Source organism: Plectropomus leopardus, chromosome 23 (assembly GCF_008729295.1).
Source record: "Plectropomus leopardus isolate mb chromosome 23, YSFRI_Pleo_2.0, whole genome shotgun sequence".
Classification (NCBI taxonomy): domain Eukaryota; kingdom Metazoa; phylum Chordata; class Actinopteri; order Perciformes; family Serranidae; genus Plectropomus; species Plectropomus leopardus.
In genome coordinates, this window is record NC_056485.1 from 6,455,741 (window position 1) to 6,481,202 (window position 25,462).

Sequence of the window (25,462 nt, forward strand, 5' to 3'; positions counted from 1 at the left end):
GAAATGGACAGACTTCCTGTTGTTGTGTTTCCATCTATCCTTTCTTTATCCAAGAATAATATTTTGTATTTAAATAGCAAATTATACAGTGATGGGACAAAACAACAGGAAAGAAAACATGTACAAACATCCTTAAAAACATCTTGCACTTGCAAAACATGATTTAAAAATACGGAAACAAACAAGGAAGAACACTTAACCAGTCTGAAAGATTTTAGCATCTTTTTTGTATTCCCAAGACTAACTAATTGTCTGCCTGCTGTTTGATGACGAACAACAGCGTGAGGGAAGAGACAGTGTGGACGTCAGATTCTGGAAAACTATTTGCAATTACAGCCTCACAGGATGTAAAGTGTAAAAGCCAAACAGCAATTTTCCGGGCAGACTGGTTATCAGTGTGTGGAGACTGGCTGAGTGTTGGTTAGGCAGCAACGAAAACACAGATAATGACAAAACAGCTTCACAGTTCTCATGTAACCCTCCAACCACCTCCTCACTGACCTCTTACTCCTTTGTTCACAGTAACTGAACCTCTGCGTCCACTTCTCTGTCCTTTGCTCTGTTAGTTGGAAGGTATATGCCGGTACATAGCAGCGTGCTATTGCAAATAATGTCAACAAACAGCCTTATCATTGTGTTCAGTCAGAACATGGTAATGAGGGTCCAGCAAAAATCCTAAAAATACAACACAAAAAGAAACCACAAAGACTGGAGCTTAAAAGTAGAAAATCAAAATAAATAGTAATGACGCAACGTTTAAAAATATATAAAAATATTCATTGCAAAAAAAAAAACATCCAAGAGAAAAGACTAATGTTTGCAAGGCACAGCTGAAAAACGAAAAGCCTCGTGGGGTGAGGCCTCATTCATTTCAGCCTTTTTGCAGTGTTATTGGAAATTGAAGCCATGTTGCAACCTCACAGTTCTACAATTTCCAGGTGCAATCAATATTTTCTGGGTGTTTCACTCCACAATTTACTTTAAAGAGGTGAGTGTAGGGGTCAGACTCACAGGAGACACACACATACACACTACGTACAGATTTAAACTCGCAGTCATTCACACAAAAGTCCATCCACACACAAAGTGCAAGAGAGTGCCAGTGAAACAGCGATTGGAGCAGTGCTTCCCACAGGCCTCATTTTGGTCAGTTTGTGCTTCACCATGTCCATGTTTCACATCGAGATTCCAAGGTGCAATCATCTCCCGTCCATCCAAAGCCTAGCTGGGACTGTCCTTTCCTTTCAGCTTCCTCTGCATATGTGAGGATGGCTGGATTTTCCTCTCTGTCCACACTGCTTCCAGCAGCCTGCGTGCAAGTCAACAGTGTCAAGTCCCTCCTCTTGCTTTCCAAAACACAAATTAGCTTCGCCTGGAGTAGGGAGATCAGCTGACATCTTGCTGACAAGCCTGTGCATCCGAAAGAAGGAGGCGCACTTTGCCTCGCAGGAAGTTGACGTAGACTTGAAGCAAATCTGTTGCTGAGGACACCCTCCATGTTCCCTCAAGCCCTGCAGCACTTGCTGGTGGGGTATATTCCTGAGGGACAAAAAAGAACATGTTGCAGTTGTCTTAGTTTGGAAAATGTATCCTTTTCCTTCATGTTCCCTACTCTTTTGACAACATTTTAAAAGCCTGTCCCACAACATGCTTCATACGTGTAAGAAAAGCCACAGAAATTTGCATTTGTTTGATAAGTTTTGTTGTATTTCCTTTGGCTTGTAAAGCTTAAACTTCAGACATCCATGCAAACCCACTATAGAAATGATTATTGTAACAATACATCAATCTGGATTAGTGTATCAATTCAAGTTCAATGACACAATATCATCAAAGCAGAATAATACCCAAAAGCCAACCTCTTTAAGATACCCCTGTATTGTGACATCTACATGGAAGAATAGCACCAGGCACTTATATTGCGATCTGATATTGTCCAAAGAATCTATATAATATCGTACCGTGATGATACTAAAAGAACTACAAAACACTCTTAGGTTGATTGTGTCTTGGTACTGACAAGATAAATAAATATTTCCAGGCTTAGCAGTCCCTCTAATAGCCACTTGATTGACTCAAAGAATATGTCAATACTCATAGACCCCTTTAAAGATCTTCAAAAAGAATCCAACAAAATTCAGAAAAATATTGGCTTGTGTTGTGTTTGCAGAGGTATTGGTTCTTATCTTTCTGTTGTACTTTCTCAACAGAAATCCAACCTTTTTTTAGCAACCTGCTGTAACTCACCTGGAAGTTGAGGCTTCGCAGCACAGCATTGATGCTGAGCAGGTTTCTGACGGAGTTATCTATGTGGCTGTGCATTGCTGTGTTGGTGACCGAGGTCCGTAGCAAGTTGAGGGCCTGTTGTAAGAGCCATAAGCCAGACTGCACCTCCTGGGCTTGCTCCAATCCCTTGCCAAAAAAATAAAGAGGGCAAGAGTTTAAGACTCTCATTATGAAAGCGATTCAGAACAAAGGAAGCAAGTAATCAGCTCTCTCATTAGAAAATAACTACAGTTCCAGGTCACCAAATGACTTAGTGAAGCACAGAAAGAAGCATCGAAAATATCCCCAAAAGGGTATGACTTAAAGAAGAGGTGTGTGGTTTTAGGATAAAATGATAAATTCTAGAAAAGATCTATGAATTTTTAACTTACATTTTTCTTCTCCCAGACATCAAAGTCGACTCTGGTTTGGGGAACAGTGACAGACTCTGACAGGCTACATCCTTCTCTACATGACTTCTGTAAAAACAGGTAAGAAATCATGTCAGTGTTTAGGGTACTTTCATCCAATGCACATAAAACTTTCAGTATGAGCGAGTCCAAGACCAAAATACCTCTGCAGCAAACTTCACCTGCTCTTACATCTAAGTTTATTCATACATGTTTTCCTCACCATAGCAACTTCTGCGTCTCGTGCTTCCTTAATGAAATGGTTCAGGACCCTCAGGTCACAGATTGGCCTCAGCGGAGACGGTAGGCCTGGCCGGGTCCACTCCAACAGTATCAACACCAAGGCAAGAAGTCCTGCAGAGGTATGCAAATAAATGAATGAAGTCACTCAAAGGCTACTGAACTAGCAAGTAAGTAGCAGCTATATGTTATTTTGTGACCTAACCATTCTCTAAGTCATGACAATAAACAGACAATCTGATGTGATGGAGCAAGAAAGTTAATATGCTTTGCAGAACAGCTGCTGCTTTACAAAGTAGTAGTGAAGTTTGTGGTTTTCTGTGTATTTCATTCATCTGCAACAGCGTCAGTCCAGCTTTAGCAACCATTCCTTCTCTCCCTGTGACGTGTTTCAGTTCAACGACTACTTTAGAGTAAACACTACCAACATAGTGACTGTTGCGATAGTGGATTTACTAGGCAGGACCCCTCTGACCAACATTGGAGCAGTCATTATCCTTTAGGATCATGTATCTTTTCCAGCCCAACAAGAACAATGTCTTTTAATATGGCATGACTTTTTTTGTACCTGTTAATTTAGAACATGAGCGCCTATTATATTGAGATAATTGCACATAACAAGAAAAAAAAGTCTTTTTTCACACACCTGCAGTTTCTATGGTAGTAAGTGGGTGTGTAACTGGACAAAGTTTAAGGTTCATGCAGTAAAGCTATGGAAACTCATTGACTCAGAAGCAAAAGGCTTCTCAGGTTGCATTTTCACTTTCGTCAGTAATACTTTCAGTCATTCAGTTATACACAGACTTGCCACTGTCCATCTGACCATGTGAGATGATTATACATACACATGAAAATACATCTGGTGACTTTCTCCTGCATTTCTGATGTAAGGTTTGCCAAGACCTCCAGGGTAATGGCATTTGATTTTTATCTTTGAATTATTTCGTACACAAATACGTAATCCCTGGCATTTATGTCTTATGACCTATTCAAATCCAGAGTTTATCCACAACTTAAAGAATGTATGAGAACATATATTAATGTTGCAGATTATTGATCTGCTTAACAAAGTCACATATTTCAATTCTAAAACAACACTGTTTGAGTTGCCAGAATACTCTGCCCTGCTTGCATTTATTGCTGTTATCTGGATAAACTAGAGGATTAGTTCTGATACTGACAGTAGAAAAAATCCCTCTGATACTGTGTAAAATGCTGAATGATGGGTAGACAAGTATATGTTTCTATGCACTGATCTGATACTCTAAAAACATGTAATTGATTAATAAACTTTAAAGTTGCTTTGAGCCAGGATAAACCAGCTGTTTCCTGGAAATCAATGGTTCTGCGCCGCTCTGAAACAACTTCTGTCTAAGAGCAGTTAATATGAAGTAAATTCTGATAAATAGTGGAACATTTGCCACAAAATGTTAGCTATTTGGCAGTATTTAAACTGAATATATGAAAGTTCTATGCCGTTCATTTTCTGTGTATTCTAACTTATGTATTTGTTTGTGTATTTAAACGGGTTTAACCTGAGCTATGCCATAAAACAATAGCAATCATTTCACATCCATACTGAGTTAGTGGCATACAGCTGTTGCATTTTTGTTGAAGTGGAATGCATCTGTTCTTATTATTAGCTGATTCCAGGTTCAGGTATCAGACATGCAATCACAAAGGAAAACTGAGTTGTAAAACTTTGTGTGTTTTAGGGTTGTGTCATGTGAAACCAGCATGATAGCATGATTAAGCAGTATCTCATTCATTTTCTTTAAAGCATGCTTATGACACCTACAGTAAGAAAACCATGTGATATCCTTATGAACAGAAACCAGCAGATAACATGACAGTGCAGAAATGACTGTATCCTTGTTTAACCCTCATTTAGAGCAGAGAGGTGTTATAATTGGATCATTAGTCAGTCTTATTGAGGAATTTAGACATTACTTCTGAGAAACTTCTAACACCCATTGAAAACAGCACACTCTGAACTTCTAAGGATAAACTTAGAAATGAGAGTGGCTCTACTGTTGTGGGTCATGTGGGCATCCAGCCTTTTTCCTCTGTGCCACATACTGAATGCACTCTTTCACAGCAGCCTGGGTTTGTGACGCAGGAGGATGATAGAAAATACAGATGATCTTCCCAGGCAGACAGGTCAGATACCGGCTAAATTAAGCTCCCAGACGCTCAGATAATTAGCACAAAACTGAGCTAAACAGCAAAAATGGGAAAGACGGTTACACAGATTTGCAGGTTTACTACCTCTGGGGGATGATGAGAAATAACATCAACAATTATAATACTATTACAAGAGGTACACTAGTTACAGCCTTTTAGGAGGTCAATGTATAATCAGCTTAAACTCCATGCCCCCTTTTCTCTAACGTCACTGAGCTGACTGTCAATGACACATAGGATCAGTATGTGTCTATAAAACTGCACGTCTGATGCATACCAACATGTTTTACAGAAAATCTTCTGTAAACTGTATGCACATAGTGGTAGTTATGCACTGTAGTGTCCTACAATATCAAAAGCTTGTATTCTGTGACTTAGTAAAAGTTTTGCAGGCGCCTTGTTACCCTGAGCATTTATAATCCTTGCAGATCTGCAATCTAGTCAGTATGAACACACACACAGACATATGATCATATATGGTGCCGTCAGGTGCGTTACTGGTTCTTATGGATGTGCATTTTCAAATAGTCGTTCATAATGAAAACAAGCTGTAGGCATGGTAGCATATTAGTAGTGAATGGGACTATTTCCAAGCATTTCACACAGGGAATAAATCCCACGACACTGAGCCTGTTTCCATCCAGTTGGCAATTAAGCGGGTGCTCCCCTTTACTTAGACACAGGTAAATTTACTAGCAGCTTTGGTCAATTTGCTCACTTCAAAGTAATCCACAAGCTTTAAATCGTAGTGCATACAGCCTTTTTCAGACCTCCTATGATACGTTTATATAATCACCCCGGAGGTCTTTCCACATTATTGTTAAAGAGCAAAACTTCAGATCAACAGTGTGGTTCCAAGTGTACTTAAGGAGAGTGCACACTTAAATAATCTTTAATATATATCCATTCATATAGCAGCTTCAGAGGCAAAGTGATGTCTGCACAGACAAACTAACTGCCTCCTTTTCACACACTCTTACGTTTGTAACTTTCCAAAACGAGGCCACTTTAAATACCTTTAAATAAGTGTGTGTGACTCAGCTTGAGGATTATCGCTGACATTTTCACCTCCGCCACTGCGTACGTGAGAATGCATCAATCTAAATGCACACACACACACACACACACACACACACACACACACACACTCTCTCTCTCTCTGCATTCTGGTGGAATTTACAGTCCAGGACTGTGGCCAAACTAAAAGTTAACACCTTTGTCTGCCACCATCAGCTGCCAAAACCATGTTGCTATTTTAAACTGGAGGCAGTAGTCCACAAGTGGCAGTGCTTTGGATAATGGCAAGCTTCACTCCAGGTATGTGACAGATGCTTTGGAAAGATGGCCGGATGCTCACGTGAGCTGATGCTTTTGATGTGCTGTTTTAACTGATTCAGGTTAAACAGGTGCACAGAAAGAGCTCAGCAAAATAAACCAACTAGTAACGACAGTACTAACAGTCAAATGTCACAGAGGGCTGATAAAGAGATACTTTTTAAAGAGCATCTCAGGTGTGGGATGGTTGCTTTTGAAAACTTTGCAATAATCCTGTCTTTTTTAATCACGTTTTGCCCATGACAGTGTGCAGAGTTGTAAATAAGTAGCTATCGGATGTAACTGTGTGACATAATTTCCAGTCCAGCTTCGCTGGAATTCCTTATAACTGTCAGCCTTTGATAACCTTTTGCTCTTTTCTGCTGACATTAGTATGTGACGACAGTGCCAAAAGTGCAGATTCAGCTTTCGCATCCAGTGACCTCTGCTTTCTGTCTGCTGTGTCATGCTAGAGAAGGATGACTATATATGCGTTTCCCCAGTGAACGAGACCGAAAAGAAACTTGTCAATACTCAGCAACTCCCTGGGACAATGTCATATTAGCAGTGACTTACAGTAAGAGGAAATAGAGTGAATCAAACCTGCAACTCCAACAGATTTAGTGCCTTGCTCAACTCTGTGAGGTTCAGGATGAACATGAAGCCTTTCATCAGCAGCTTCAAAAAGACTGTCCCCATTATCAGGTTTGTTCAATGTCCTTCACCTTACAGTTAATTTGGCTTCATTTAGAAGTGAACTTTGATAGCTTAAATGATTTACGGTTATTGAGAGGATTATAGTTTGGCAGTTTAGCCTAATGTACAGCAGGCTTTCTAGGAAATGGCATTACACAATCTATTCCCATGAAGTGTGGTGAATAAAAAGTACAGCCCTGAAGCATGCAGAAATAGGTCTCAGAACATGTGGAGGTTTGCATAAACCAGACGCCAGTTTTTCAGAAAATAGGCACTGCAAAGAAACACAGACCTCCAGAGAGGTCTTAAATAACCCCAAGAGTCAGTAATAACTCACACACATGACGGGTATGTAATACTACCTTAATGATATATGGGCATCGCGTGCAGCTATGCCCATATATCATATTGAACGTTTTAAAATACTGAGCATACAGACTGATGTAGCGCACGGGCACATACACAAAGTAACGCACAAGACTAAATATTACAGGCTCTCTTACCTCTACCCGTTTTCTGCAACATTCGCAAACAGGTGCCGCATCTTTCAAAAACATTGTGTGTTTAAATATCTGCACAAGCTTCAGAGCTCAGCTTAAAGGCGCCGGTCAAATCCAACAAGTCCAACATACAACCAAGTGCGCGGCTCAACAGCGCGAGTCCGACCGGCATGTAGGTCCGCGTCAAAAACGCGTGTGCTGCTGGTGAGAGCAGTCACCTACCAGACCTTGCATCACTGCCGTGCTTTGGCAAAACCTTTTATTTACCTCCCCTAAGGATATAGCGATAACGTGATAGCCCGCAAGGACGAGGACGCGCCTTTTTACGCACCGCGGTGAGCGATTAAACAACCCATGCATGCTGTCCCCCTTTGCGTAAAGCGTGAAAATAGGTAACTACCAAAGCCGGTGTACAGAGAAAAAAATCATGTCCATAACTCACTGGGAAACTCCATAGCGGTGTCCGCAGAGCCCCTCACAGGGTCCTCGCGGTTTGGCCCATAAGTCCGTCTATTGCCCATTAATTGGAAACGAAGCTCTTTTGTGGATCTCCTGCACTTATCCGGTAGGTGTTTCTAAAAACTGATGCTGTTTGATTTTTTATTGATGACTTTGAAAATAAAGTTGCATTGTTTCCATGACAATCTAATCTGCCTCCTCCCTTAAGGCAAAAAAAAAGTTTTCTTTCATTGTTATCCAAATAATTGGCTATCCCTTTTTGGGTTAAAAAGTAAATAATGTTTCAAAAAAAAAAAAAAAAAAAACAAGACGCGCGGAGACTTCCCATCCATTGTTTTGGAGAACTTTTAAAGACAGTCATTATAGTTGTACATTTTTAAAAACACACATGGTGTGAATATTAAAATGCACATTAGATGACATATTTAGTCCTGATTGCCATAATGATTACATTTTTAATACAAGACGATCATTGGTATCTGTCACGTGCCACGACATGTTCTGTAACCATATATACCCATATACCCAATAATACCACACAGAAATCAAGATTTACCACAGGTCCAAATAAAAAAAACCTTTTTCACCAATCTGAAATTTGACTTTGAGGTTTAAAATGTACTGATCACAGCACATAAGTAGCATTTACTATCATGTGTATCTTACACACTCAATACCCCTCTCCCCAGTGACACACATCTTCCACCTGCAGGTCTTTACCCACTCGTTCATGAGTTGAAAGGTCATTGGAACATTTTTTTTCCAGGGCAAGATTGATTCATTAACAGTATGTGCTATTACAAATGTGATGTGAGGTCTTGACAGGGCCATAATCAGCTATCTGACATTTGGGGGGGACCATTTTCAGTCAACACCTTCTGTGATTGTGGGGGGTGTAACATTTTGAGAAACTTAACAAACTGGCTTTTTAAAAACAAAAATTTTAAATCATTTGTGCTTAAAGTTTAATGACTGAATGGCATTTTAGGGAGCAAGCATATGATTAAGGGTAGCATAGGAAAAGTGTTCTCAGTATGACCTTTTGATGACCGATTATAGCCTACAATGACAATTGAATGACTTTTTTTCTGACATATTTAGGACTTTTTTTGTGACATACTGACACTTACAGCTATTGACAGTGATATAGCCTACATAACACTCATCTTACATTGTAGTTTTCCACTTTTTAATGGATTTTTTTTCAGTTTTGAAATAAAGAGACAACATAGTATTTGACATTAATTATATCCATCTGCAGCAGCCAAGCAAGAGGTTGCAGTACACAGTAATAATTATTACATTTTGTCAAATTTATTAATGATTTGGATTACATTTGCTATTTTTTAATGGTTTGCGATTGCCTTTGGTGGCATAGCAATTTTTCTTTACATTTTTTAGGCCTATCAATATATTTGGGATGAGTATGGGGGGTTGCAAGAAGGATGACACTGAAATAAAAGGGATTATTTAATATCCAATAAGTTAACCAGTCTTATTATAGAAGGAATACAAAGCCAAAGAGTGACCTCCTTGCTCGAGGCAACAGGGATTCAGCAGCACCTGTGCTTGATTGCCTGATTGCCTGCAGCTTCATAACTCTGCATTCAGCTCCAACAGAAAGAAGCAGAGACAGTTTGTGTGTCAAGTTCCAGAAGTTTCTTGTGTGCATCTAATGTAATGTAAGCCCATTTCAACCGTTCATATTTAATATTTTACCAGGTTATTGTGGTTCGTTATAGCTAAATGGGGATAGATTGTGTTTTGAATTAGCAGTAGACTTAGGTCAAGCAATGCTGCTGCTTCTATATGTTATTTACCTTTATTCTGGTATTAAACTTTGAGAGTTGTGAGGATATCTTTGTAAAATAATGGAATGAATGAGCAGTTGTCCTGTGGTCAATATGTCTTTGACTGGATCTCGCTCATATCCAGGTGCCATAAAATGATCTCTCTCTTTTTTGGTCAGGGTTTGGAAATGGCATTAAGGATATCTTCACCCGTCCACTTGGAGAAGAGTTACCAAATTTCCAGAGCTTTTGCACATCTGACCACCTAAGCCTATAGACGAGCATTCCTATCCAATACCACTTCTGCAGAGGACGTATAGCCACTTGCGGGACATCCCCCCAGCCCATCAACAGAGCCCGCCCCATGCTTCAAAATGCACACAGCGCACCGTCACCTGCAAGTGGGCCTCCAACAACACAGCCATGGTTGAAAACTACCTCATGATCTTGCCCTAATGACCTGCAGCACTGGTCACAGGCCAGCCAAATGTTCAACAGAGCCACATTTTCTGTGATGCCTCTAAGAAGGCCTACAGGTCTGTCTCATACCCTAAGCAGAGGATCAGGAGGGCCACAACAACAGACAGCATGGCATGGTATGACCCCAGTCGCCCTGGATGACAACGCTGAGAGATGGATACAAGATTAACATCTACAACAGATCGTCCCAGATCAAATGGACTATGAAACCCTGTTGAAGCTGTGGTATAGCAGAGGTAAGTGTACCCCCCTTCCTCTTATCCACTACAAAGGTTGATTGATTAATTAATTGATTAATTAATTCAAATACTCCCCATCTCCTCTTGTGAAATCCATTATCTGGTAAAAAAAGAAAAATTTAACAAACTTGATATGACAATATGTCACTGACCCTTTATAGAGTCCCCCGGGAATGAGTCTTAAAACGCAGAAATCAGTTAGCATTTTAGAGCTTCCTGTTCCCTCGTGACAAAGTCAATTGCTTTTTGAATGGGTTTTTGGTTAGAAGCCTTAAATAAGGTCTGTGGTTAACACTAGCTCAAGAGACTTTGACATGTTGTTCTACAACATAAAATACATCAGTAAATACCTCACTCTTAAACTTTGAAGTTTTATATGGCTTTTAAGACAGCTGCTAAAAAGTGGCTAAAAGAGAGTGCAGAACACCACGCTGAGCTGACCACAGCTTTATAGCCTTGTTTGGTGGTGACGTTAAGTTGTAAGACCTGTGGTGTTATTAGTTTATAGCTTTTATAGCCTAACATTAGCTTTTTACTTCTAGTGATTGCCTTTAGCCTCCGAAAATCCTGAAAGTGGTTTTCATTTGTAAAGACTATATGCTAAACAAAAGATGTCAGCATTAATCATGCCACAGAGCTTATTTTCTGCAATAATTCAAAATCCACTGGAAAAATCCCATGGGCCTTTTGACAAGAGAACCAGGGCAAATGTGTCATTTCTGGGGCACTCTATAGCAATGATTTATCTGGGCCATCATCCAAACAAAGTGCTACAGAAATATGCAGGCTACTTCAAGGAATGTGTACAGCATGACTGTTTGACTTCATCCAAGGTGGTATTCTACGAATAGTCTTCCCTCAATATGTTATTGTCTTTGTGATACAAAGAAACAAATAGACCTTGGACAATTGTAGGAGTCAGGTTGGCATAACTGAATCAGTGCACAATTCTGAATTTTATTAGACTTGTGGATATTGTTGGATCTAATTTCATAAAAAATATAATGTAATGTAAAATATAATCAATATTAGTTAAGACTATTCATCTGCGTAGTGCAGATGTGATATCATTAGGGTTGTCAAACGATCATGTTTTTTGATCACGGTTAATTACATTTTTTAAATCACACCTTCACAATTCCATTATTTTGCATCACAAAACAGTTATGTAGTCTGTATTGTCTGAGTAAAGCAATTCTTACCAGATTATCTTTATCTTTCTGATTATGAATCAAATGGCAGCAAAAAACTGCATGGGACTAGCATAAAGTTGGCATGTCTGTAAAGGGAAGACTTATTGTTTACTGCCAGAACCCATTTTCATTCAGATATCTTGAGGTCAGAGGCTAAGGGACCCCTGTGAAATGACCATGCCGTTTTTTAATTGCCCAAATTTTGCTTTTTACTTTAGAGCGTTATTTAGCCCCTTTTCGGATGACATGGTCTGTACCACTGGATTCCCCAGGTCTTCTAGTTTCAAATGATACCAGTATTATTACTCTTGCTTTAAAACTCAGCCCGACACAGTTTCTTAAAGACGGGAATGTCGACCAGTCATTAATGCAATTTTAAAAAAATAACACAGTACATACAGACCTTAAATGCTTTAAGATTAACACGTTAACATTGACAGCCCTAGATTTCATACAGCAATTCTATTCTCTGCACTTCAAGCAGACATGTTTATGTCCTTTGTCTGCCCCTGACCCTTTACAGTCTCCTTGGATCCAGATTAAAGGAAATATATTGAAATTTCCTGAAATTCCCTTCTGTGTGTCATAGAGGAGAGGGGTGTCTTTCAGGGGCTACAGGAGGCTTTCCCATCAGACAGGAAGTGAAAGTATGTTTGCATATGCATTATCAGGAGCAAACATGCAATGTCAAGTGACACACTACTACTTGGAAACACTGATAAAAGTTACCAAGCTTTCACGTTTGCATGTTTACTATTTCATAAGCCTATATAAGGTGCATGTATGGCACGCACACATGCATGTCTACACAAGTGCACTCTTAAATAATATGGCTAGGATAAAATATAGATAATTCATGAAAATATTAGCTTTAAATATAACATTTTTACCTTGTTTTGCTTTGCACAATTAAAATGCCAATATGCCGACAATGTGATATACAAAGTGGAGGAATAATGTGCATTTAATATACATACTTTTCAGGTATTTAAATGTCTTAAATGTTCATCTCCTAAGTGATTGAAATGTTTTATAAGTTTACATATTACTCCTCATATAAGTCAGCTTTAATACTACATGGTCACCACTGTGCTAAGCTGAAGACAATGTTGACATATTGTTGCACTGTTTGATCAAAGGGCTGTTTGCTTATGTCTGTGCGAACATGAGAGAGAGAGAGGAGAGGGAGACAAGGTACGTGCTGTGAGCCATGCTTCATGGCCAGGACAGGGGGTTGGGGTGGGAGGTGAGGGATGTGTGGGGAGTGCGGGGGCAGGGGAGTCCAGTCAGAATGACTCCTTGGTTGGAAGGGGACACATTTATTGATTTGCGGATGATTTTAAAGATGATGTAAAGTTAGGGGTGAATCCAAATGCTTTTTTTCCTGATTCCCAGGGATGCAAACAACCTAAGGAGGAAAAGACGTTAGCGTACTATGTAGAGGGCAGTGAAAGTGCACAGCTGTTGTGGAGTGTGTTTATGTGTGTGGATGTGATTGTGTGTTTTTCGCTTTCTCATTCAGGTTTTGGCTCGCAGCCAGCAAGGTCTACTCCTCTGGCGCGACACAAGACAGGAAGCTGACATAAAAGAATGGAGGGGACCGTCTGTGAGGGACTCAGGAGCCAAGGCAGGAGTCAAGACAGAAGCCACTGACGAGGTCGGAAGTTATTGTTTCAGCTTACAGGCATCAACGGTGACAAGAATCTTATCCCTCTATTGAACATATTGTGATCCCATGGTGATTGCCCCAAGTATGGAAAACATTCCAGGACAGGAACTTCATCACCAGAGTTTCTCCCTGCTCAAATGTTGTCATTTGGCCTGTGAGCAAAGCATTAAACCCCCGTAAATACACCAGTGGAGTGACTTGCTGGCCAAAACACAGCAATGCATTTGCGAAAAAGAAGACAACAGGTGTGTAATCCTATTGCATCTATACTGAGGAATGTAAAGAGATTTGTTTCAACTTCCTGTCCCAATACCCACACAGGTCTCTTTGAGCACTGAATTGTGTAACCATGTGCTGTCAAGTAGTGTTTCCAGTTTAAAGCCCCTTTCCCCCTGCACAAGAACTTCACTAATGTCTGCTAACATCTGACTTTTGTTTTTAATTGGATAGGTTACAATTGGCACTCACTCCGAGGTCAAATAGCCATGCAGTAGTCACGAGTATTTATCGGCTCCAGCTCTGATCAGATCCAGTTGGCAGTGTGGAAATACAGCACCCAGGTGGATATGCTTATTTTAGCCCCTTGCAATAACAAGCTGCCACAAAATACCACCCATCTTCATCTAAGCAGTACTTGAACATCATTCCAAATTTAGCCAAAACTGAGTGTAAGAGTGTCTACAGAAGTATGTAGCCACCGTGACATTTTCACTGGCCTCCATGCTGCTTTCTACTGTTCAATAACCAGTTTGTTGGCCTGTCCGCAATGTCAAACCTGACACATCACTAAAAAAAAAAAAACTAAAAAAAACTACTTCTGTAGGTGTATGTAACAAACGTACATGGTTATGTTTTGAAAAATATTATGTTTTGGGTTAAAAAAGATATGTTTCTTTTATGTGATTTTTGATTTGACAGGAGACACAAACAGCAGTCTCCAGGGTGAAAGTCCTGTGTTTGTTTGACCCATCCATCATCCCTTCCACCCAATGCAATTTTTTTCAATCTCTTTACTAAGGCCTTTGCTCAGAGTATTAAAAAATTATGCAGCCAGTCTCTTACATATGCTAAAGGGGGCCTCTGTGACACACTCCTGACCAAGCACCGGTATTTGACGAGTGCGCTCTGATAACTCCCCCTTAGATCATACCATTTCATCCTCTGACACCAAAAAACATCACACCCTTTCTCCATGATCCCTCATTTCCAGCTAAGATTAGGTCCCTTATGTCTCATAAGGTATTCTCCCCTTCATCTGCTGCCCTGTGAACAGGCTGGATCATCAGGCTTTTTTCTTATGTCTGGTATTCTCTCTGTTGCCAAGTTGACTTGCATGGTATTAACTCTATCCCAGTGGCCCCCTGCCTCACACCTTCTGTTATCAAACAGGCCTCTAATCACTTGTCGTTTCCACTTCACACTCTTCCCCCCTCTTAAGGCTGTCCTGTCTGCTATTTCCCTAACTTGCTGACCCTGACTGTATGCCCTATGCTGCATGAGACTGCAGGTTTTACATTCCAACTCAACCTCTCACCTCCATTTATATTTTGTATGTGGATATAAATATTCAGCACAAAGAATGTCTACTTAGATGTGCGCACAATGATTTTGACTTCCTCTTAGTTTGTCTGGCTGAGTTATCTACCCATTAGTGTTCAATAATTTACTGGCAACATAATCTTGACAGACAATAGAACAATTGTCTAACAATAAGTGATAATCTGATTACTCTAGAAATTTAATCCAACACTAAAGTATTATACAACATATCCCTTGTGCCTTGCTGTTACTTTATCTTTCTACATTCGCACCAGAATAAAACAATAAATACTATATATTCCAATACAACTATGCTTTGTTTTGCATCCAACTAAAATCCCATTTTTTTTATTTTCTAACCCACTGTTTTTTCTCTTATTGCATCAGCTCCAAACAACTACCAGACTGCACTGTAAAGGATCACAGACCTCCCATCAGGTATGTTATCTTTTGTTGTATTAATATTTCACTTCATTAAGGCAAAACAATCGATTTTACTACTGACAGCCCTGTTTTTTTCATCATGTTATCAAGTGTTGTTTTGTTCTTTTAATATAGAGCACATACGAATAAAACAGTTGTGTCTTTTACAACAGCTACATGTGCCCCCTGCGCGCACGCACACACACACACACACACACACACACACACACACATACATATTTGAGAGTTTAGAATTTCTTTTGTTCTTTGTAGGAATGTGAAGTTAACCTGATCACAAACGGCTATCAATTGCTCAAGAAACACGTTGGGACTTTTGCCCCAGAATAGGAACCACTAGACCACTTTTGAAGAGCACACACCTCAGAGGTGAGTGATCCCAGTGCCAGCAAAGCAATACATTGGGGCCCTGTGGGACCCATCAGAGTCAATGATTGTTTCAACTCAAATGTTGCGTGTGAGAGGAAAGGCTGTTATGCTGTCTCCTAAAAATTACATCGATATACTTCTAGTTTGTTTTGCGAAACACGTTATGAAGGAAACCAAATGGTTGCCAGCTTGGTTTATGTTCAATGGTGGTGCTTTTCTGAGAAGGAAAGACTATAGTTGTATTCTGCATGCAAGTTGTGAGGCGACGTTTACATCCATTGTGGGTGCATCATGTCGTTAGATTTAGGCAACAGAAGCACTTTGGTTTAGATAAGGAAAAGATCCTGGTTTTGGTTAAATATTACTGATGTAAACACTGCATGTCTTGTGGTTTAAGTTTCATATTCCGTACTCCCCAGGTCCCCTCATTGCCATTTTTTACCCATCCACCAGCTGCCCTCGGACTTTCCCTCCTTTCCCCATCAACTGACTGTTCCACCCACCAACACACCTGTTCCCACCTCACCTGCAACTCATTCCCTCATGAGCCACTCTATATTCACCAGCCCAGATCCTCTGTTTCACTTTCAGTTCATTGAAGTTGCCAGGGGATTTTTTTGTCAGACCCTCTGTTACTGACCTGAGCCGGCTCAAGTCTTTCTTATTCTGTTTTGTGTTAGCCTTTGTACATCTACCTTGGCAATACATAATGAACTGATCCCGTCTGCCTCCTTAATCTGGATTTGGGTCGCGGTGCTGTTGCCACATACAGTTATTGTACTGCAAGACTGGATTTAAAAACAATTGAATGTGTTGTCAATGACTGTTTCACAGATACATCTAAAGCATATCTGCTGTTGTAAATTAGTGGTATATGAAAGTAATTTCAAGGAGACATGGTTGCCTTTTTTCTCATCCTAAGCAACTGTCTAACTGGTAATAAACATCAGCCCCAAACTCCAGGGTTACCCTTTGCGGTAATGCACAAGAGTTTGGAAACTATTCTGTCTCTATGTAGTGAGGCAAAACCGCGATTGCACCCTTAGCAAGAACTCAATCTTGTTGAATGCAGGTGCTCATTTTATGACATATGAAGGGGAAATCTTGGCTTAGCAAAACTATTAACTATACCCAGCTCAGTGATGTAGACACACACACACCTCATACTTAAATAGCATAGTAATTTTTAAATGTTTTATCTTTTTTTTTGGGGGGGGGGTCTACACTTTTACTTAGTATTTGCCTGGATTTTATTGTGTATGTTGTATTATTCTTAGATAAGTATTTCTACATTTCCTGTTTCAAGTCTAACCAGGGACAGAGATTGGAAATTAGACATGGCTATAAACCTGAATGCGTCACATTTCCTTTTCATTTTTACATAGGATTTTATGCATTTGTCCTAGTCAAATAAACAAGTAAATAAATAAATAGGAAAGATTACATGTTTAATCCTTGTAGCACTATCAGGGCAAGATAGCAATTGTGGTTGTTGGACTCTCCCATGCAAAAGTGGCTTGTCCTATAAATACTGGACCTCAACAATTTAGGAGGACCTTTAGTGCTGGAACTTTTCCCCATTCTTTGCTGAGAGGCTCCAGCTGAGGGAGACAGCAAACAAACATAAAACACTATCTGATGTGCCATGCCAAGACCAACACTTGCATCACACTCACATTAGTCAAAACATTTGATATAACAGAGCACTTATCACATGTCTGATAATAGGGGCAGCTAAACACAACTATTCCATTCCCAAAATTCATGCTTCACAAAAATATATTGTTCTTTGGCAATCTGTGGATCCATTTTAAAGGTCCCGTATTGTAAAAAGTCAGCTTTCCATGCCTTATTTAATATAAAGCAGCAACTGTAGGTGTTATATAAATTCAGTGAAAGTATCAAAACGCTCAATCCACAGAGAAATGCACAGAGTCTGTATTCAGACACTGTGCCTTTAAACAAGCTGTCGGGATTTTTGTGCAATTGGGATGTCATAGCTACTGTATAAGCTACTGTTTAAACCCTTTCAAACTTAAACTTTCTAAACAGGTCCCTTTGTGTTTCCTATTGGAATGCTTTGCATTATATGTGAAAAATTTAGCGTTTCAGACAGAGGGTTAATACATTATGAGAAAAATGTGTTATTAAAGCATGAAAATATGTTCTAGAAGAAACCCAAAATACAAGTATGAACTTGAAAATGCAAAATAATATGGGACAATTAAGAAACTCATTTTGGTTGAGAGAAAGACCAGCATATTCTTAGCCCCAAAGAGACCCTTTTAAATGTAATCGTATAAATATAAAGGGTTATTTTCAGAGAAATATATCAAAAAGTACTGTAGTCCTGATGTCATGGAATAAGACAGTGCCCTATGAAGTTTGCCAGGTTTCCCATTTGGTCTGTCACGTTTCCTCTCACGGGACCAGACGTGTGTTTCTTTACGGGATGTAAAGCACATACAGTGCATGGCTGCATAGCTGCCACATTCTTGCTCAAATGTCTGTTTATTCTAGTGCGCTTGTTGCCTCCGAGATATTTTAGGTTCCATTGTAGTTCTTCAACCTCCTTGTGGAAATTCCTCATGGGTTTGTTTTGCGTGGCTATTAATTTTTGTGGCTGAATGAAAAACTGCCCATTCTTCGGTCATGATGAAAATACCTTACAAACAGGATTCCTGTTTTCTATTCAAATGTATTGAAATAACTGAAGAAAAATAGACCTCACTATACAAAAATAGCAGTAGCTTCAACAGTATTATGTGCAGAAATAAACAAAAACACTGTGAAAATCAGTCAGTGTTGTTGTGTTTGTTTCAGATACAACTTCCTCAAAGTCTGCAAGACTGACTGACCAGTTTTTGTTTAGAAGCATCCTCAGTCAAAACAGGAATCATGTCTTCTGACAACATTTCAGGTTTGTGGTCAGGAAAACATGGGAAACAGGCAATGAGCTGTAGGTGCCTCTAAGTATAAATCAATAGAGCCAAGAAATACATCCAACTTTCAACTTGATGAGTGATGAGTGAAACAATATGTGATGGATTCTTTATTGTCTCATAACTCCTTGTGTTGGTCTGGACAGTCCCTGTACCCATGTATTGTAAAGGCTCTCTAGTGATTGAGTGACAGACGGCCTGACCAATGGGAGCGTGGCAGAATGTGAAGTGGCCCAACTGATGTGTCCGCTTCATGCTTCTCTTCTGTAAAAAAAAAAAAAAAAAAAAAACACAGCTGGCTTAATGACCATGTAACTGTTTTATGATTATCTCCAGTGTAGTGTAGGTTGTATGTGTTTGTAAAAGGGTGGGCAACCTGTGTGTGTTTGAGTTGTGTGTCCAGTGTTCTCCTCTCCAGTCTGTCTAAAGCAGTCGTCAGAGCTGCAGCATCCACACAGAGCATCGTCTCCCTCTGTGGCACGCCAGCTGAATGAGAGAAACATCCTAATAACACACCTCAGCCGTAATGCCCCGTTTAATACAATATTTAATGACATCAGTGGATGCTAAAATCTGAAACTGAAAACTACATTTAACATCTAAAGGTCACAAACATTTTAGTATCCTCACCTGAATGTGGGCCTGTGGAAGAAGCAGGCTTTATCAAGGTGGCTTTGTGAGTTTTTCTTCAGAGTGGCCCTGATGTGGCAGCTGATAAACATCTGGATGAAGAAAATTAATAAAGTACAATTCATCCAGGATTCATTTCAACAATATCATAAATATCTTAGATATATTGACTCTGGCTCTAATTGATATCACAAAGAACATTTTGGACCAGCTGAGATCTGGCTCTGAAAAGGGTTCATATCATGATGTGAATCCTATGTAATTGTAACTTTAAAAAAAAAACTGAAATGTACCCTAAATAAATAATACAAATAGCACCCTATATGCTACAATAATGACTCAAATGAACCGGCTACTGTCCAATGAGGTGTTACCTGTTCTCCAGACGCCTGGTTGAAGTGGAAGGCTTGAACACTGAAGCACAGTTTGTCATCTTGCTCCCTGGGGAGGAATTTAGATGCGGACCCCGGCAATACACTGTCCATAAGACATCTGTAATGGAGGAGTAAGACATGCTGAAATAATCCCAAAAACTGCATCAAATTTAAACATAGTGTATCCACCCTCCCTTTCAATCTAGTCAGATAGATATTAAAAGATGACTGAACTTAGCTGAGTATTCCTTTAATTCATTTTATCTTACATTTGTTTTTTGGATTGAGCACTGTGTCATATGATAATCTTTTGTTGTGGTGTTAGTTTTATGTACTAAACTATTCACAACTGAGTATTGTTTTTTTCTGTTTTTCAGAAGGAAAGACTGACCCATGCTTGGTGATAAACTTGTAACTCGGAGTGGAGAGGGGGTCAGACTTCAGCGTAGCAACGCAGGAGTCGACATATAGAAGAAGAGGAGGGTGAAGCGGGGCCTCCACACTGGCTTCCAGAAACACTGCCTCCCCCTGCTGATACACTAAGGAACTACGTGGAGAGGTACAGTCATCTGCACAGGAACAGACAGACAGTTTTCAGTCCCAGTTTCATTATTATTCCAGAAATTGCCACATATTACTGCAGTCAGATAAATATTCCACTCATAGATTAAATGAGAAAGTGTTTTCACCTGCCATCATGTGAAGGGAAAAGTGCAGAAGACCAAAAACACTGATGGTGGATGTCATAGGTTGCCAAGTTGGGGTTAATGGTCCTCCATTCACTGTCTGCTTTCTGTGTTCATACACAGATAAGATGAAGATAAGATGAGCCTTTATTTTAGTGTTGTAGTACTTGAACACATTTTGACTTGGTCTTGTCTCGGGCTCCGATATAATGGAATCCGGATTTATTTGTTAACATCATTACTGTGACTGGATGTAAAACTATCTTTTTCAGATCCAACCAATCACGTAAGTCATTTGTAGTTTGCTTTTTTGGTGTTTTTTTTTTTTTGTGTGTTGCCCTGCATTGGTCTTGGTCTTGACTCAGTCTCTGCCCCTTAAAGTTTCTCAAGTCTCGGTTTCAGCACACTCTGGTCTCGGTCAAGTCTTGGTCTCGCTTAGTATGGTCTTAACTACAACACTACTTTATTGATCCCCAGAGAGGAAATTCAAGATACAGCAGCACAAAGACATAAATAAAATAGAATAGAAGGAGTCAACAATAGAAGCAAAACTATAAACTTTCACCATTCATTTGCTATGGAGCAGCTCGAGACTATACTTGTTTAAGTTTTAGCACTCTTGTTTTTGGATTTTGGAAAGTACACTAGGACTTTTAGTTTGTTAAAATTGTATATATTTACACTATAAATTGATGCAGAGAAGCCACAAATCTGTGCATAAAAATCCACTTGAATACCAAAAATTTAATGCTCAAAATTTTCTGGCAGAGACCCCCAACACACCCTGTTTCAAATCTTTGTCTTTATAAACTATAATGCATTTCAAGAAACCCTGAACCAAGGAATATGCATACTCTATAGGTAAACACAAGGAATCATAAAATAATATGGAACCTGCCTTACCTTTTATAATGGCACTCAACAGGTATGACAGTAGCTGGTGCTCTAACAATGACACTTCCTGTGGAGGTGGGAACTACAACAGGAAACAGCACCAGTTGGTTGGAATATACAAGCCAATCACCATGAACCTGGAGAGGAGCAATTATTTTCAAAAGAAAAAAGAATGAAACAAAAAAAAAAAAGAAAATATGATGAGAAAGTATAAAATTGTTGAAAAAAATACTGAAATGCAATTTTGAGTATGTGTGTACATATATATACTTAATTACTTATGGTATAGGTTTAAATGAATAAATGAGTTAATTAAAATCTAATGATTTATGGGGAAGTGGTGGGATTAAGAACGTTTTTACTTCCTCTCACACCTTTACGAATATGTATGACAAGTCATTATGTATTTGGCCATTTCTTTTGCTTGATGTTTTTCATTGTAATTATTTCTTTGTTTTTGTATAATATTTTCTTTATTAAATTTTTTTTTTATGTTCAGAATAAATAAAATCAAATATATGGATTTAACTCAGTTTTCACTGTTTAACTTTTCAGAGGTGCTGCTGTCACCCTGGCCCGCTCCTCTTACCCTGGACTCGGTGCCACAGTCCTGCAGCCCTGCAGAGAGGACCATCTCAGACCCGGACACCGTCCTCTTCACGCCACACGACCTCTGCCGCGACGAGCTGGCTCCAAGTCCAAGATACTCAGGTTTGAACGGAACACGCCTCTCCTCAAAAAACTCTCTCTTCACTGTTATTCTCACTTCTACTTCCTCGCATTTTATATCAACTCTTTCCTGTGTGTCTACATCACTTTTTCCAGCGACGAAAACGCCGCACACAGACAGCAAAACCACGAATATTAACATCAATCTTGTATATTTCACCCGGGACGCCATTTCTTTCCCTTTCCCTTGGTTTAAATCGTAGTTTTTGGGTGGAAAAAAACATGCTATTAAGTTATTAATGATCGTAAAATTAATTACAACCAGGTGTGTTCGTACGTTGTGCTCGCGTGCGGCGTGCACGGGTCAGGAAAGCGCGTGTGCTGACTTCAGAAACTGATTAAAACGATGTAAATGTGAAAATCGCAGAAAAAAATATAAAGCAAAGTATGTGTTAAGCCACGACTTTACACAAAGAGATGTTTTAAATTATTTTTATATTTTATGAAAGATGTGATGCAAACAACAAAATCACGACAACTAGGCCTAGACGTATATTAAAACAATATCAAAATTTAAAATGTAATACATAAAATAGAAAACTAACCAAAAATATTCATTTATGCAAATTGTACTGCTTATATATATATATATAAACTGATCGTGTAAACCCCTAAGTGTTGTCATACTTTTTTTTTTTTTTTGTTTTACTATTTTATTTTATTTTATTTTACTTTTGTCTGTTTGGTTCGTACCTGCCTTATTTGTAAAGTTCTGCATTGACCACTGAATATACCGTTTTCAAAACTGTAAATGAAATTTTTTAAAAAAATAATAATAAAATAAAATAAAATAAAGACCACTCGCGAGGATAAAATTGAGCTGACGAAAAGCTCCCGAATGCAACAACGTCAGTGGGAACAATTCTAGCGGAACAAGTAATTCCGCATTTGCACCGATGGGGACGGATATTACGGTTACACCAGATGACTTCCGGATGGATCATACGTGATATGAACAGCTGGGGACATTTTCAATTTACATGCTGTAGAGACAGTTTGTGAAAATGGACAAAAAGGTTGTGGCAGTGGAATCTGAGGAGATCGACTGGACAGGAAGTGGAGTTAAAGAGGGGAAGACTGTGAAAAGGACAAAAGTTTTATTAAATAATGTCCACACCGGTGTTCCTAACCCACTTACACATCCTGTGAAATACTCTCTGATAAAAGGAGACTATCTGTACTTCCATTATGGCTGCGATGGACAAGATGACAGAGGCTGGGGATGTGGCTACCGCACCATTCAGACCATGGCATCCTGGATTTGCAATAACTCTCCACTGAAGGACAGACCTCCACCAAGCCTCCCAGAAATCCAGCAAGCCTTGGTCACCATGGGGGACAAACCGGGCTCATTCTCAGGTTCCAGGGAATGGATCGGAACATTTGAAGCCTCCCTGATCCTTGACTTTTTCTATGATGTCCCCTGTAAGCTGGTCCATGTCAGAGGAGGAGGTGCAGAGCTGGAGCATGTTGCAGTGGCAGAGCTGCATCAGCACTTTGAGAGGCATGGATCTCCTGTGATGATGGGAGGGGACAGGGATAACTCCTCTAAGGGGATATTTGGGGTGTGCACTGGGGACAAGGGGAGCTACTTGCTGGTTGTTGACCCTCACTACTATGGATGTCAGCTGGAGAAGACTGAGCTGCAGACGCGGGGTTGGGTGTCGTGGAAGAGAGTTTCATCTCTGGATCAGTCTTCATTTTATAATCTGTGTATGCCTCAGACTGCAGGGAAAGGAACATAAAGGACTTTAAAATAGTTATTTGTGAGGATGAACCATAAAAAGCGTCTTATCATTGTCAGCGTCTGATTTAAAATGAGTTGTAGTGCCATCCTGTGGAGAAAAATCAATTATTACAGTGTATTTGAAGAACAAACTCTTTTTTTTCTTCACTATTGCGCCATAAAAATAATGTTGAAACTCAAATCTTTTTGGACATACATTCAATATTCCCCCTCAATAATTTATTTCATAACTTCAACAGTAAATGTTATAGCTTGCTTTCATTTTCACATTATTTCTATAGTGTGAGATGCAAATCAAGATCACCAAAAATTCTAACTTAGACAGGACATGATTGTTTAGTATATCAATATTGTGAATATTAATTGTTCAAAAGCATTCTTGTATTTGTATCTTATTGGTCTTTTGACAGTCTATTATTTAAGCCATTAAAATCAGAAAAAAAAGTATAATTGACAATGAAATTTTACTAAGGGACTGTTTGTTAGTTATGAGAGGGGAGGGGTGATGCAAAACAGGGGAGGCACTTCAGAATTTTTTAAGCACTGATGAGGGAGTTACGTTTTGTTTGCTTTGGGGTTTTTTGGCTTAGGGGAGGGACATTCAATTTTAAATGGCTGTATTTTATATTTATTTCAAATAATGTCACAACCCCAAAACCTGCAAATCTGTTTGAAACTGTTCAGATCCTCCATCCATTCCAATGGGCATAGCTTTTCTAGGATGTCTGTATCTATGATTACTGTCATCTGACTCAACCTAAATGCAGATTTATTTGATGAGATGTCTAAAAGCTAATCTCAGTTTATCTCAATTTTACATCATGTGTTTTGACTGCAGTAGAGCCATGCCCCTGTTTTTAAAAGCCTGGCTGATAGTGAAGAAAGAAGGAATAGCAGGGCACATTTCAGCCTATTAATCGTGAAGTTAAAATACATTAATTTGTGTTCAGACAGCATTTAAAGTACACATGAGATGTTATAATACTTGTACCAACCCAGAAATCATATTAAATATTTTTACTCATGCTTTTTTCAAAAATATGTCAATTGGAATGGATGTGTCATCAGAGAATGAATATGGCATATACAGTTTAAACAACAAAATACTGTTCATATTAAATTTTCTAATGATGCAATCTGCTTTTAATGCATCTTGTTGATGATGTTCACAGAATATTAATCTCTTAAAGTTTCCCATGTACTGTTTTCAGATAATACTTTAGAAATTAATGAACTTTTTAAGGATATTTATCAAGACCATTTGCCATTTTTACCATAAGGTGATTTCTGTGTTAAGATTCTTCATCCTTGGGAATGGACAGGAAAAAATACACAAGGAATCTGAATCTTTTTATATTTTATTTATTTATTTGCAAATGATTTATTTATATAGTTATTGATAGGGGCAATGCAAATTAACATAGTACAATTTCCATTAGAAACAGGTGGTTTTGAGTGCATTTACTGAAGAAATCAATCATTAAAATATATTTTTTTGTGTGTGTTTTGGAACTGGGTTCTGAACAGGTTAATTTTTTTTTTTTTTTTCAAACCACACCATTTATCACAGCCAGAAACTTAAAATATGGTTGGTTATGGGTGTCGTGTATTTCCATCAGTCACCCAGGGAGGCTCAAAGAAAAATATATTTTGCTCTAGGGAGGGCCATTAT

At 39.1% G+C, this 25,462-nt stretch overlaps 3 protein-coding genes and 1 long non-coding RNA gene across 5 annotated transcripts; 2 read left to right on the forward strand and 2 right to left on the reverse strand.

Moving 5' to 3' along the window:
• Window positions 1-22: 22 nt before the first annotated feature.
• epoa (erythropoietin a) lies at window positions 23-8,166 on the reverse strand. 2 transcript variants are annotated; one of them, XM_042512233.1, is made up of 5 exons: window positions 8,052-8,166; window positions 2,899-3,029; window positions 2,658-2,744; window positions 2,248-2,412; window positions 23-1,539 (listed from the first exon to the last, which is right to left on the reverse strand). In XM_042512233.1, the coding sequence occupies exons 1-5, from the start codon at window positions 8,128-8,130 to the stop codon at window positions 1,387-1,389; spliced, it is 615 nt and encodes a 204-aa protein (XP_042368167.1). In that variant the 5' UTR covers window positions 8,131-8,166; the 3' UTR covers window positions 23-1,386. The 2 variants fall into 2 exon arrangements, with proteins under 2 accessions (XP_042368167.1, XP_042368168.1); XM_042512234.1 differs by lacking the exon at window positions 8,052-8,166 and adding an exon at window positions 7,613-8,033.
• Window positions 8,092-20,214, forward strand: LOC121962048. Its single transcript, XR_006107105.1, has 6 exons — window positions 8,092-8,174; window positions 10,038-10,574; window positions 13,293-13,684; window positions 15,366-15,416; window positions 15,675-15,788; window positions 20,112-20,214. It is a non-coding gene; the product is annotated as an uncharacterized LOC121962048 (long non-coding RNA).
• LOC121962043 (zona pellucida sperm-binding protein 3-like) lies at window positions 18,838-22,533 on the reverse strand. Its single transcript, XM_042512230.1, has 8 exons — window positions 21,904-22,533; window positions 21,324-21,451; window positions 20,424-20,527; window positions 20,126-20,303; window positions 19,735-19,852; window positions 19,361-19,452; window positions 19,107-19,216; window positions 18,838-18,994 (listed from the first exon to the last, which is right to left on the reverse strand). Exons 1-8 carry the CDS (start codon window positions 22,213-22,215, stop codon window positions 18,906-18,908), a joined length of 1,131 nt encoding a protein of 376 aa, XP_042368164.1. The 5' UTR covers window positions 22,216-22,533; the 3' UTR covers window positions 18,838-18,905.
• Window positions 22,534-22,735: 202 nt separating this feature from the next.
• ufsp1 (UFM1-specific peptidase 1 (non-functional)) lies at window positions 22,736-24,284 on the forward strand. The gene has a single exon (XM_042512232.1). It carries the CDS (start codon window positions 23,048-23,050, stop codon window positions 23,786-23,788), a length of 741 nt encoding a protein of 246 aa, XP_042368166.1. The 5' UTR covers window positions 22,736-23,047; the 3' UTR covers window positions 23,789-24,284.
• The last annotated feature ends 1,178 nt before the right edge of the window (window positions 24,285-25,462 follow it).

What these genes read in the sequence shown, in the direction of transcription:
- ufsp1 (XM_042512232.1), top strand. Translation starts at nt 23,048, where the DNA reads ATGGACAAAAAGGTTGTGGCAGTGGAATCTGAGGAGATCGACTGGACA.
- epoa (XM_042512233.1), bottom strand. Translation starts at nt 8,130, where the DNA reads ATGGGCAATAGACGGACTTATGGGCCAAACCGCGAGGACCCTGTGAGG. An exon ending in CACCGCTATGGAGTTTCCCA is followed by an intron (nt 3,030 to 8,051) that starts GTGAGTTATGGA and finishes ATACCTCTGCAG; the next exon opens with GACTTCTTGCCTTGGTGTTG. An exon ending in TGCGAAGCCTCAACTTCCAG is followed by an intron (nt 1,540 to 2,247) that starts GTGAGTTACAGC and finishes TTTGTCCCTCAG; the next exon opens with GAATATACCCCACCAGCAAG.
- LOC121962043 (XM_042512230.1), bottom strand. Translation starts at nt 22,215, where the DNA reads ATGGCGTCCCGGGTGAAATATACAAGATTGATGTTAATATTCGTGGTT. An exon ending in ACTGTGGCACCGAGTCCAGG is followed by an intron (nt 21,452 to 21,903) that starts GTAAGAGGAGCG and finishes GCTCCTCTCCAG; the next exon opens with GTTCATGGTGATTGGCTTGT. An exon ending in AAGTTTATCACCAAGCATGG is followed by an intron (nt 19,853 to 20,125) that starts GTCAGTCTTTCC and finishes CCTCCATTACAG; the next exon opens with ATGTCTTATGGACAGTGTAT.